Genomic DNA, 13,379 nt, shown 5'->3' on the forward strand with positions numbered 1-13,379 from the left:
CCAGTAGGACTGGTGTCCTTAGGAAGCAGGGAGAGGGGACACAGACGTGCACATAGGGAGATCGCCCTGTGAACAGAGGCAGAGATCAGGGTGACATGTATGCAAAAGCGAGGGACAAGGAAGATGGCCAGCAGGCCACCAGAGGCTAGAGGAGAGCCTGGAAGATTCTGGCTCAGCCCCGGAAGGAGCCATCCCTACTGACACCTTGATCTTGGATTTCTGGTCTCCAGAACCGGGAGACAGGTTCTGTTGGTTAAGCCCCTAGATATGTGATGCTTTGTTAAAGCAGCTGTAGCAAAGTAATATAGGGGGAATGAGGAACAACTACTAGTTGTATAGGATTTTGGGGGATGGGGTGATGACAATATTCTAAAATTGACCGTAGTGATGGTCCCACAACTCTGCAAACATGCCAGAAACCATTTTTCAAAGGGTAGTATAGGGGAGCCTGGCTGGCTCAGATGGAAGAGTTTGTCACTCTTGATCTCGGGGTCGTGAGTTCGAGCCCCACGCTGGGTGTAGCAATTACTAAAAAATAAATAAAAATTAAAAAAAATAAGTACAAGGGCAAAAATGTATGATATGTGAAATATCTCAGTTACGCTCTTATCAAAAGCTAAACAGGAAAAAAAAAACAACAAGACATTCCTTTTGGGGTGCTGTCAACACTCAGTGGATTATTCCAACAAATATTTCATGAGCATCTATATGCTGAGCTCTGTGATCCGGACAGAAATCCCAGACCTCCTGGGGCCAGCATGCGTGCATGTGACGTGTGCGTAGCACACGGCAAGTGACTAACAAAGTTGAGCATTTGTCATTGTGTGGGCTGGTCCAGCCTTCTCTCCTGAGGTGTCAGAAAGGGGCTGCTGTAAATCGTGGTGTTCCTCAGCCTCATTTCTCCAAAGGCGCTCATTCACTTATTCTTTCAACAAACATTAATGAATGAACAAGTACAATGAAAGGGAAAATAAACAACCTTGGACTACCAAAGGGACTGTAAACAATGTTAAATAAAATATTAGTGCCAGGGGCGCCTGGGTGGCTCAGTGGGTTAAGCCGCTGCCTTCGGCTCAGGTCATGATCTCGGAGTCCTGGGATCGAGTCCCGCATCGGGCTCTCTGCTCAGCAGGGAGCCTGCTTCCTCCTGTCTCTCTGCCTGCCTCTCTGCCTGTTTGTGATCTCTGTCTGTCAAATAAATAAATAAAATCTAAAAAAAAAAAAAATATTAGTGCCAGGATGGGGAAAAAAAAAAGATGCAAACTATTTAAGAGACAATAGATTGAGATTTATCATAAATAAAGAGTTCCTACCAATCAATAACAAAAGGCAGATGACCCAATACTGATAACTCAACAGAAAAAAAATGGTCAATAGCAAATCATAAAAAGCAAATCATAAAGAGATGTCCATGACAAACACGAGAAGATGCAAAACTAGAACAGTCATCTGAGAAACTGAAATTAAAAAGCCAACAAGTCATCCTTCTTTGCCTGTGGGTGGACTTCAAAACAGAACAAAACATGGATAATCTCCAGATTTAGTGAGATTTCAGGAAATGGGTTCTTTTTTTTTTTTTTTTTTTGAGGCAACTCGGTTGCAAGGGGAGATTTATTTTTCATCGTACGGCTTTCAGAATTCTTTTAATTGGACCATGGATACATTTCACGAGACTGTATAAGTAAACATCATCCAATTCTTCCATCCTAAAAAAGGTATGGATCCCTACCATGTGCGGGGGGCTGGGGAAACATGGCGAACCAGACAGACCAGGTCTTTATGGGACTGGGGGAGGCAAACCAAAGGGGGCCATGTTGAGGCGACTGGATGGAAAAGTCCAGACAGGAGGTGACAGTGGCAAGGCCAGGAGGCAGCAGAGTGGGGAGAAGTGGTCAAGTTCTAAAAGGCAGAGCTGCTGGGATTGCCTGAGGACCGGATGTAAGAGAGGAGGAGACGAGAGGAGGAGGTGGTTTGGGCTGGAGTTGCTGGAAAGTGCAGACGCCCTAAAGGAGATGTGTCCCCTGGCCCAGGGGTGCTAAGGGGGTGCTATGCCCCAGGAATGCGCTCCTCGAGGGGACAAGGTCATAGTCGGTTCTGAGAGAGGGAATGTAATAATTTAACGCACATTAACAGTGATGGGCGGTCGTTTGGGACCTGGGCAGCCGAGTCTGGCCCCAGAGTTGTCCTGCTTTTGTTCCATCTGTCCACAGACATTTATGGAGCGCCTAGTGTGTACCAGATGCTCTAAGGCCCCAGCAGGGAAGAGACAGGCAGGGAGTCCTGTCACTTGAGTGCCTGTCCCAGTGGGGGTGTCGGACAATAGAGAACACAAGAAAAAAATGTCAGATGGAGCTAAGTGCTAGAGAAAACAAAGAAAGCAGGTGTGCGTGTGTGCGTGCATGTGTGTGCGTGCGTGCGAGCACACACAAGTTTAGGTCGGCTGGTCAAGTACTGACAATTACTAGGAAGAATAAGTTGGGGATGAAAGAAAAGCCCCACCCACCAACTCCATAAATGCCCCCCCATCGAAGTGTCCCTCGCTGGAGATCTGGATGTCCCCTGTGTGTCTGCTTCTGCCTCAACCCCTTTGCTGCCCAGGTGGCCTCCCATCTCCTGGCCCCTTGTGTTGGCCGCTTCAGGCCACCCGAAGTGTCAGGGAAGAACTTAAAGAGGATGGCAGGGGCCAACCTATTACCTGTCACCTATCCACAGGTGCAGAAAGACAACGAGCCTCGATGGAACGGCACAGGGTGCATTGCTGGGCGGGTCCTCTGCCCCCAGGGGACACTAGGCAAGACCACGGGGCCCCCACTACTTCCGGTAGCAAATAGCAAACACGCCAGTGAGCCCCTTGGGTTGGGAGCAGCCCATGGTGGTCACCCTGACCCATTTGCCTAGAGGACCAGCCACAGAGATGGCGCAGGGTCCGGGATGGTCAGGCACAGCCAGCAAGCACGCGTGGAATGCTCGGGGCGCCTGGCCGACTGCTTCTCCCAACCAGAGGGCACCCCTTCCAGAGAGAGGAACTTTCTCTCCATGACCCGGAGGAGGGGCAAGAGCCTGAGCACTAGCTGGGGAGACAGCAGGGTGAGGGAGAAGGTATCGTGGAGAAGAGCGCCGGGGGGTGCATAGCGGCCCCCGGCCCCAGAGACCTGACTGCCTCCTAACCCTGGAACTGGTTGAAGCGATCTTACTGGACCTTATTGGCAAAAGGGTCTCTGAAGATGTAATCAAATGAAGGATCTCGAGGTGAGATCATCCTGGGTCATCCGGGTGGGCCCTAACCCCAGAGACAAGGGTCCTCACAAGGGGCAGAAGAAGAGACACGCAGAAGGCAGAGGTACAGGCTGGAGAGCTGCAGCCTCCAGCCACAGCGAGCTTGCAGCCGCGAGTGATCTAGACCATTCCAGAGCCTTCGGAGGGGCGCGCACGACCCCGCCAACACCTCGATTTGGGGCTCCCGGCTGCAGAACCGTGGGAGAAGCGATTCCTGTTGCTGGTTACTGGCAAGGGCAGCCATGGAAAGAGCCGAGGTCGGGAGCTGGCCTTCAAATCTTGACGGCCCCTCCCTCGCCGGTGAGCTCAGACAAATCACTTGGCCCTTCTATGCCTGTTTCCTCCTCTGGAAAATGGGGCTAATGATAACGACTGCATCTTTGTGTAAAAATTGAGTTGCAATGATAAAAAATGATGAAAACCAGGCCTGCTGCCTTGTAAGTGTCCCCCCATCATTAGCTTTTATGATTTGCCTTGCCAGCAGTTACATCAACACCGGCCCGGGGGCCTGTGAGCCTGTATCTCTCCAATCCCCTGCGCTCCTGTAACTCCAACCCAGTCTCTCCCTTTTCAAACCTCGTCCCTGGCTCTCCAGCACCCTGGGGACACACTTGGGGCTCACTAACCTGCCCACGGAGGCCCTGTGTCCCCTGGCCCCCACCGCTGCGGCGGAATGACTAAACGGATCCGTGGGTGGATGGAGTAACAGGGGCAGTAGCTCGTCCCCCTACTTCTCGGGTCGCTTCCGACTGCATTTCTCAGAACCTGCCTCCTCCCCAGTCCCCGTGGGTCCCTCTAACCGTGCTTTCCTGACCGCCCCCTCCCTGAAGCCGCTACCAAGGCGGCGGCCCACGCGGCCGGGCTCGGCCAGGGCTGGGCGGGCGGCGCTCTGCTGACCCCTGGTGGCCGCGTGCAGCAAGGCCGCATTCTCCGCCGGGGGCTCGTGAGCGCCTAGTCTGTGCTGGGTGCCGGCCTCGCTTGGGGAGCTGGCTCTGACCCCTGGGTTTCGCGGGGTGGTGGGGTGGGAGTGGGGGCGGGACAGAGGGAGACCAGATGCCCGGCTGTGTCACACCTCCTCTTTTACCGCTTTCTCCTTTCGCCTCAGGGTTCAGTACGGCTCAGCACTGTTACGGATGGTTTTCCTCTAAAATTGTGAGCACCAAGGCGCCTTTTTTTTTTTTTTTTTTTTTAAGGAGCCCCTTAAGCTTTGCACCTGAAGCCAGTGTCTCACGTACCTCACCTTGGCCCCAGAGGGAGGTCTTCCTGCCCACTCTAAAGGGCATTCCTGCTCCCCCAAATCCACATCCTTAACTCCTTATCCCTGCTTGATTGACGTTATGGCACACATTCTTTTGCTTGTTTGCTGTGTTTCTTTCGCTAGACGTCAGTTCCCAGTTTTGTCCCCAGGGCCTGACACAGAGTAAATGCTCAGAAAATACGCGTTAAGTGGCAACCGAGAATGGTGCTCTTAGAGGAGAGAATGTGTCTTTCCTTGAAAGCAAATGGGTCCATGTTGGTCGGGGAGGGCTGTGCTGAGGAAGGAGGTGGGCTGAAATGAGGACAGTGTTCCAGGAGGGGACAGCCCTGCAGAAGGCCTGAGGTGGGCGGGCCCCTGGGGAGTAGAAAGGCTGGGAGTGCAGGGGGAGGGGGGAAGGCTCCCCAGGAGGGTGGGCAAACTGAAATGTTGGGGCTTTCCTCTAAGAGATCTGGGGAGCCCTGGGAGGTGTGTAAAGGGAGGGGAGGCAGGGCCAGATCTGTTTTGAAAAGCTCCCTCTGGCTGCCTGAGGAGATGCGAGAGGGGTGGGTGGGAGGCTGAAGGCCAGGGACCAGGCTGGGACAGACATCTAAGCGAGGTTCAAACAGGATGTTGGCAGGGAACGTGGAGGAGAGTGGCCGGACTTGAGAGCTATGTGGAAGGTAAAACAGACCTTGGAGTTGGTCCCGGTTGATGTGAAAGGGAGAGTGACAGGCGGAGGGTTCCAGGGTTTCTGGCTCGTAGGGGACAGACGGTCAGGACTTTGGCTGTGGGCAGGCTTCGGAGCAGAGGTCTGGGCTGCAGATGCACACGGAAGAGGTCGGCTTACAGATGGGGAAGCAAATCAAGGGTGAGGCTGAGACCACTGTGATCTACAAACCGAGGACCTGCAAGTTCAAGGCAGCTTGGGAGGACACGGTGGGGGGGGAGGGAGAGTCACAGAGCCTCTACTTGGAGCCCCAAGCGCTCTACTTGGAGGGATGGAGGCTGAGACCTGCAAGTATACTTCCACACACAACCTAAACACCGAGAGTTAGAGAAAAAGACAGGTTCACGCCAGCACACATACTTGGTACCAGCTGTACGCTGTAGAGATTTTTTTTAAAAAATAGGACGAATGCTGAAGCATTTATGGGGAGTCACACGAATACTCAGGGCAAGCAAATGATAGATGTTGGGCGAATCATTGTGGGATGCTAGAAGAACTTCTAGAGGAAGGCTAGCTTGGAGGGGTGGAGAGGGTCTGACGGATAGAGCTCACATTTGGGGGCATGAGGACAGAAGGAGTTCCAGGCGGGGGCAGGGGGAACAGCCCAAGGAAAGGCCTGGATGCAGCGAGCAAACACGTGCATTCAGAGAACGTGAGTGACTGTGACTGACGCCGGGGATCTGCCGGGAGGAGCGTGGGAGACGGGTTGGATCCAGAGCAAAGGGTCCCAGCATGGCTGTCAGAGCGCCCGCTTCCCCGTGGGCATCTGAGGGACCCCCCCCCCCAACCAGAAGCCTATGCGAGCAGGTGGCCTCTCCGGTGCCCTGCTGATTGGCAGCGGCTGCCTGGCAGGAGGGGTGCTGGGCCCGAGCTCCATGGCGTCCTGATCAACAAGCCACGTCTGCCGCGGGCACAGGAAGGGGGAGGTGTCTTGTACTCGGACGACTGCCCACTTCTGCCATAGCTAACGCAGAGCCAGGTCTTCCTTCTGGAATAACTTCGGGGTATGGAGAAGTTGGATGGGAGGGGGCAAGACTGAGGGCAGGGGGGCCGTTTAGGGTGTGGGGCTGCCCGTCAGTGGAGCTGGGGTTTGGGCCAGGAGGCACTAGGGACAGGAAGGTCATGGACCCGGGGAGCCAGCCGTCCCTGGAGGCGCTGTCCTGAATGAAGGTGGTTAGGAGAGGTCACCCCTCCACAGCCCGCCAGGAAGTAAACCCCTGGCGCCACCCCTGTGGCCTCAGACACCCAGTTTGGCACGGGGTCAGACGGCGGGGCGGGAGCTGCGGACTTTGGTGTCGCCTGCTGGGCGCCCGTGGCCACCGGGGTCTGTGCATTGGGCTTTGGCTAAAAGAACCTGAGCAGCAACACCCCCCCCATACCTTCTCCTGGGGGTGCCCGGGGAGCCTGGCGCCCTGTGGGCAGAGAACAGACTCCTCCCGCCTGCTGGGCTTCTGAGGGGGAGCTGGGGCCCCCCGCGGGGCCTGAGGCTGTGCCCGTTGCGGGAAGGACACTCAGGGCCCTGGGGGGGGGGCACCTTCATTTCTCTCAGGTTTGGTTTTTTACAAGATTGATTTATTAACTATGATACATATCACATAAGGCCTTTTCAGTTTTTTACACCATTCCCATTGAGACGAGTACAATACTTTGTAGCAAATACATGATTTTAAAAAACAAAACCGAACAAAACCACCTCAGTCAGAGATGCCTCAGCCTTGACAGCTGACCATGCACTAATCAGGTTGGAGCCTCAAAAAATCCACGACGTGTTTAAAAAAAAAAAAAAAAAAAAAGTCTGGAAATGAAGCAAACATTCCTAACACCAACTAGAGGATGTCCTGGTTAAAGCCCCTAAAATACAAAGAAATAATTGTTATACTTTCTTTACATACAGTTCTCCACTTTTGCTGCAAAACAAATTTAGGCACACGGCCAGACTACTAACACATTTCAATACCATTAATACGCTTTTTTCTCAGGAAACTCAAAATATTTGTTAATTCAACATATATAAAGATCATTTAACATGTGAAAATACAAGTACCAGAAAAATAAGCTGGCAGCAGCACTATTCCAAATTTTCAAACAATTTTTATTCTCATACATTGTTTTTTTTTTTTTATGTACACAGGGGACAGGATATTTTTATGGAAACAATAACTTAGGCCCTGTCTCTACATGAAAATGTAACCTCACTGCGGTGGGCCCAGACCTGGCTCCCCGGGAGGGCAGGATCCCTCCTGGCCACAGGCCGGAACCTGCGGAGGGAGAACGGCCTTTGCCCTCACAAGGCCCCCCTTGGCCAGCAGTCCCAGAAGCGACTCCGTCCTTCCTTCCACCTAGGCGCAAACGAGTGGCTTGAACCTGCCAAGCAACGGGAGAGCGACTCCTCCACCGTCTGCGGAGTCAGCGGGCCCGGGAGCGAGTGCAGTGCCGGCTGTCCCCGTCCCCGGGGCAACCTGTGCCCACTGCACAGGAGTGTGGAGACCGGCCCCTAGAAAGTCGCCCAAGTCTCTGGGGCTTCCTCCTCTCGGAGACACAGCAGCAGGGCAGAGCCCCCAGTGGCAGCGAGACGGTATCCACTCCTTTCTCAGAAACCCCAAAGCAGCGTGGCTGTCCTCGTGGGAGTGGGAAGGGGGCACAGAGGGACAGGGTTTTTAACCAACGCAGCGTGGTTTTCAAGTTTCAGGGCTGAGGATGGACTGTCCTCCAGGCCTTCCTCCCCACCCCGAGACCAGGGGACCAGGGCCCCAGGCGCAAGGCCAGGGGAGGGCACACGCTCTGGGCCCCTCGTGGACGGTGCGCTGCTCCTGTGATGTCACCCTCTGTCCTCCTGGCAAAGACCGACAAATTCTGCCAGAAGAATCACAGCCGACAGCATGTTCCCGCCTCGCGGCAGGAAGACCGAGGTGGCGGCCCGGTGGAGAACACAGGAAACAGTACCAAGTGTTTCCCAGCACTCCAGAATGTCAAGTGATGGCAAGAACGACTTGACGGAGAGCAGGAATAAATGTGCCGTGTGTGATCCCCAGTAGGCAACACAGCCAAGAATTCAGGGCTGATTCGCAAGCCCGTGCCGCTCGACCTTGGACCCCTTCCACGGCGGAAGCATCCGGGTCAGAGCCGGCATCAGCCCTCGGCTCCCAACCAGGGGCTGTTCGTTTCCACCGAGTACGGCCACTCCTATCTGTGGATGTCAAACACTGGCCAGGGACAGAGCTCCCAGGCAACCCCATTACCTCTGCCGACCTGCTCCCCCACTCTGGCCAAGGCCAACTCCTGCCTGCCCTTCCCTCAATTCTAGAGCCGCGGGGGCTGCTGGCGGGGTGAGAATCATGGGGAGCGCACTCTTCAGAGCTTCGCATGCTGGATGGCCTCGAGGAGTGGGAGCGTCCCATTTTGGGCAGCACGTCCCAGCACAGCCCCCGGGACCAGGGGCCCCCTTCGGTCCGGGTGCTAACCCCCGGCTGGGGACTGAAGGCCAGGGCCCACAATGACCACGAATGGCAGCGCCAACCCAGAATGACAGAGAAGCATCCCCCAGTTCAAGTCAGTCTGGAGCAGAAAACTAGAAGCTAGACTTGACAGAGAAAATGGAAACAAGAGGAACCCCTGGCACTTCCTGTCCTCGGCATCTCTTTGGGGCATGAGCCAGCAGCTCCCCCCTGGACACCCTTAAACCTCCGGCAGGGGGCAGAGCTGGCCCAGAGGCTATCCCCGGGAAGCCGGGCTCCCACTACTTCGTGAGGGCAATGGCCCACAGCCGGTGTCCCGCCATCACCCACACACTCGGGAGTCACCACCTGCCTGTCTGCAGTCTCAGGGGTGTGGGGAGCTGGGGGGCTCGTCCAGGTGCTGGGGCACAGCCCAGGCATGCAGGCTGTGGCATAGGGGGTGGCCCCGCGGAGACGGCGGGTGGGCAGGGGACCGGCTACTTCTATTTCGGTTCACACAAGGGGTGGTGGTCCCAGAGCACCCCCACCCGGTACCCTGAGAGGCTGCCCCGGGGTGGGAAGGTGAGCATGATCTAGAGGAAGGCGGAGATCCGTTCAGCAGAGTGATTTCCTCACCGGCCGGGGCTTAGAGCAGAGGGGGCTGGACCGCCAGGACCGTGGGGCCAAGCGCAGTCACAAATGACCCATCACTTTTCTGCCGACCTCGACTGAGCGCATTGGGGCGCTGAGCCACGGAGGAGACCCCCACCCAGCACTCCCATCACCATTCAGGTACCTTAGGTTTGTGTTTTGACTAGTGTTCTTAAAGAGGCGGTAGAAGTTGCAGGGACAGTTTCCCAAGCACCTTGCTCTGGCTTACAGGAGCCGCGAGCAGTAAGGTATCCAGCTTATTCGGAGAAGTCAGCGAGTGCAGGGCCTCCCTCCCCTCCCATGGCCGCCCGTGAGAGTGGGACGGGAGGGGCTTCCGAGGCAGCTGTCACCCAGCTGAGGGGAACCAGGGCATCATCAAACCTGCCACAGGCGTTGCTTAAAGTGCGGAGAGACCTGGAGGCTGCATGGCCTGCAGGACCCTGAAGCCCACGGCCCAGGGCGCCTCCGTGGCAGGCTTTCCGGGGGCAGAGGCCACAGCCTGGCCACGAGAAGTGGGGGGGCAGCCAGCAGCTGTAGCAGCCTTAGCACGATCGCTGTGTCCGGGGGACAGAAGGTGGGGCACTCGAAGGGTTCCCCGGGGGTCAGTGGGAGGGCCTGGAAGTTGAGGGGAAGGGCTAGGGAAGGGCTGTGTGACAGGTAGGCCCAGCACCCTCCTCGTGACTCTGATAGCTTCTGTGACTTTTGCTCCTCCAGGCCCTCCTGGTCCTGGGAACACAAAGGATGTCCCTGCGCAGGCACAGGTGACCACTCTTCACACATCGCCCACCTCCCACGAACTCCCCTGGGCTGGGGGTGTCCTGCGGCCCAGGATGATAATGACTCCATTCCAACACCAAACACACGGAACTGAACCCCAGGTGCACCCAGAGTCCCCCCAAGGTGTGCCCTGTCCAACAGGCATACCCCCCACGTGCCCACCCACTCACACATGTGCCCGCCCCCACAAAGAGTAGTGTTTCCACAGCACTGTAGTGTGTTCCAAGGCAGACCAGGATTCAGGCTGGTCTGTGGGTCTCCCAAGCTCTTCCCACCAAGGCCTTGAACTGTCTTCTTGGGGAAAGGGGACCTGGTGACAGGGCGAAAGTGGGACCCCCACAGCTCCTCTGGCCACCACCCTCGGGCATCCTTCTTTCGCTGTGACCACCTGCTTGCCTCTCCGAGACGTGGGGGGAGGGTCAATCTTGAGGTCTGTAGTGTCTTCCTCTTTCTCTTTTAAGTTACTGTAGGGGGTTTTCCACATTTCTTCCAGTGTTGTTTTAAAGGGAATGTATCCCAAAGCCTGTGACGAGGGACGGGCGTGTGGGAAGTGGAGGGGAAGCCACACACTCGTGGTCCAGGCGCACAGCTGCCCTCCCTGACCTGACCTGGCGGGCCAGCACCCGCAGCACTGTACCTTGGGCTGACAAAGCTGTGGCCTGTGTGTTCCCGAGGCTGCAGGACAGAGGCTCCCCTAACAGGGGCAGGGGTGCAGACGTGAAGGTAGAAACAGACGAAATGGATGGGAATTGTTCTCTGGGGGGGCTGCCAGCCCTGCCAGGGGCGGCCCAAATCTCGGAGCCTCCTCCTGTTGGCGGAGGCCGGGGCTCTGTCCAAGCAGTGGGTGGGTGCTCCAAGGCTGGTACGTGGGGGCAGGTGGGGGGGTGGTCTGGGGAGCAGTCAGTGTGTGGAGGGCCACGGGGACTACTGTCTGGCCAGTTCAGTCCTCAAAAGGGTCCAAGTCAAAGGACAGGGGCGCCCCCTGGCTGCTGCCTGTGAACAGCTCCAGGTCTGCAGCGCTGGGCTCAGGGGGCCTGACAGCCCGGCCCTCCGCCCTCGGGAGACTGGGGCTGGTGCTCCTGCTGATGTCTTCAGAAGGTAACGGGGAGAGCGGACACTCTCCCCACCCCAGTGGACCTGGTTTTGTTCAAGGCCAAATGCCACCCCGTGGAAGAGAGAAGGTGTCCTTTTGCTCCAGGCCTTGGCGGCTCACAGCGTGTGTTCGGCTTGAAGCTGGGAGGGGAGCAGGGCCTGCATGGGGGACTGGGGGGGTGGGCGGAGGGGACTGGGGGGGTGATGGCTGACTTGTGACAGGAGTGGAGGTGAGGAAGGGGACAGTGGAAGCCACGGCAGAGGGGGAGCTGGGCGTGGCACCAGGAGGCTCACTGATGGGCCGATTGTGGAAGAAGAAGGGGCACTGCTGGATGAAGAGCTCAATGATTGTCTGGTAGGTCCGCGTGGCCGTGAGGGCGTCCATGGTGCTGAAGTCGGGTCTCATCAAGGTGGGCCAGAAGCAGATGGAGAGGTTCTCACTGGTCATGAGATTCACCTTGTTGTTGTGGCTGACTCTGTGGGGGACACCAGACTCATGGTCAGAGCTCAGCAGTGCAGAGGGCCCCTGCCCTGTCCCCTGTGTGCTCCCGGTCACCCTCACCCCGACTGCTCCCCCTGCCTGCCCACCCACAACCTGAAAACAGAAAAGGCCCAAGCACATGTCTCTGTGGCCGGTCATCTGCTCCCGTGTCGCCACCAGGCCATCCCCTGAGGAGTGACTCTGAGGTCTTGGCTCAGAGGTCTGGGATGCCCTCCATCCACAAACGACTCTCATCCAGACACCAAAGTGTGTCACGCCGCTCTGGCTGATGAGAGAGGGAGTGTGTACATCCGGAGCTAGAACTCCGTACAACACCACTCTGCCAAGAGAGGTACAGGTTTGCCTGGAAAACCCACCTTTTCCGTGTGTGAAGGAACGTGGGACACAGTCCACTGACAGGCTGCCTGCCCGCAGGTCCTGCACTTACTCGCCAGGCTCGAGGTTCTTCCCAGCGTCCCCATCCTGCCCAGAGTCATGTCACATACATAGAGGACTTGGGGCACAATCAGGGCTGTGTGGGACCCTCGGACAGGACCAGGACGGAAATGTGAGGCGGTGGTGAGAGGCCAGGGTACTCCCTGGGGAGCCAGACATGCCCCCGAGGAGGAGGTGTGGCAGTCCCTGGCGGGCCAGGCTGAGAATACAGCCTGGCCCCACCTCATTCTGTGGCTGGGGGTCCCGCCTGGCAATTTCTGGAGGAAGACCAAAGAGCAAGCTCCGGGACATACTTGTTTAGGTGAGAGATGACATATTTGAAGACTTCGTGGTTTTCCTTTGGAAATTTCTTGAGTACCTCCTTAAGGGCATGTAACTTCTGTTCCCGGTCATTGATTTCTGAGGAAAGAGAAAAACCAAAGACTTTTGTGGCCATGGCTGGTGGTGTTATGGGCTCAAGATAGTAAGATACTGCTCCTGGGCAGGTGGTGAGGCTAACGGGCTGCGGGCCGCCTCGGGGTACACACAGACCAGGGGTTTCAGACAAGGTCAATCCCAGTGTTTCCCCCGAAAGCCTCTGCCCAAGGCAGGCACACCTGGCGATGGGCACTGACCCAGCAGCCAGGCCTACCTCTGGGTCCCAGGCTCCTGCTGAAGGGGAGCACTGTGTGCCTGGGGCTTCCTGGCCCCCACCACCCAAGACTCAAGGATCCACAGAGATGCCGCCATAAAGAACACCATTCTTTGCTCATCCGGTTGCCCCTGGAGACAGGCATCCCAATGCAGAAAGCCTGCGTGCTTCCTGACCAGACGGGTGAGCGCTGACACCCACCCACGCCAACAGACTGTCTAGGGAGGGAGTCTGTCACAAGACCAGGGCTCTGTCCTTTTCCTAGAGACACAAGGACCCTCTACACATCTCCCTATTGGAGGAGCTGATGCAAACAGTGGGGGAATTCTCATGCAGTTCATCAAAGGGTATACGCACCCCCTTCCCCCACTACCGCCCACTCTCTGCCCATCACGGAATCCTAATGTAGTGGGAGCATGAAAACAGGCCTAACTCAAGCCAGTGCTCATCCACACCAGGCCGGGGGTCGTCGGTGCCCACTGAGGGGTAAGGAAGGTGAGGCCCAGAGAGACTGCAGGGCTTGGGAACCAGACCCCACTGACGGGCTGCGGAACCTCGGTGGGGCCCGTCATGCCTGCTCCCTGGGGTCCTGGCTGGCCCTTCTTGAACATGCCTGG

At 56.7% G+C, this 13,379-nt stretch overlaps 1 protein-coding gene across 1 annotated transcript in view; it reads right to left on the reverse strand.

The window, feature by feature from the left end:
• Positions 1 to 6,807: 6,807 nt before the first annotated feature.
• The window catches only part of LOC111160649 (Rho GTPase activating protein 35), a 123,156-nt gene continuing 116,584 nt past the window's right edge, over positions 6,808 to 13,379 (reverse strand). The window contains 3 exon segments of the mRNA XM_022523883.1: positions 6,808 to 11,371; positions 11,373 to 11,670; positions 12,425 to 12,530. Of these exon segments, the coding sequence (XP_022379591.1) occupies positions 11,312 to 11,371; positions 11,373 to 11,670; positions 12,425 to 12,530 (464 nt within the window). The 3' untranslated portion in view covers positions 6,808 to 11,311.

The sequence above is a fragment of the Enhydra lutris genome, unplaced genomic scaffold (assembly GCF_002288905.1).
Source record: "Enhydra lutris kenyoni isolate GAN:26980312 unplaced genomic scaffold, ASM228890v2 scaffoldscaffold77, whole genome shotgun sequence".
Classification (NCBI taxonomy): Eukaryota; Metazoa; Chordata; class Mammalia; order Carnivora; family Mustelidae; genus Enhydra; species Enhydra lutris.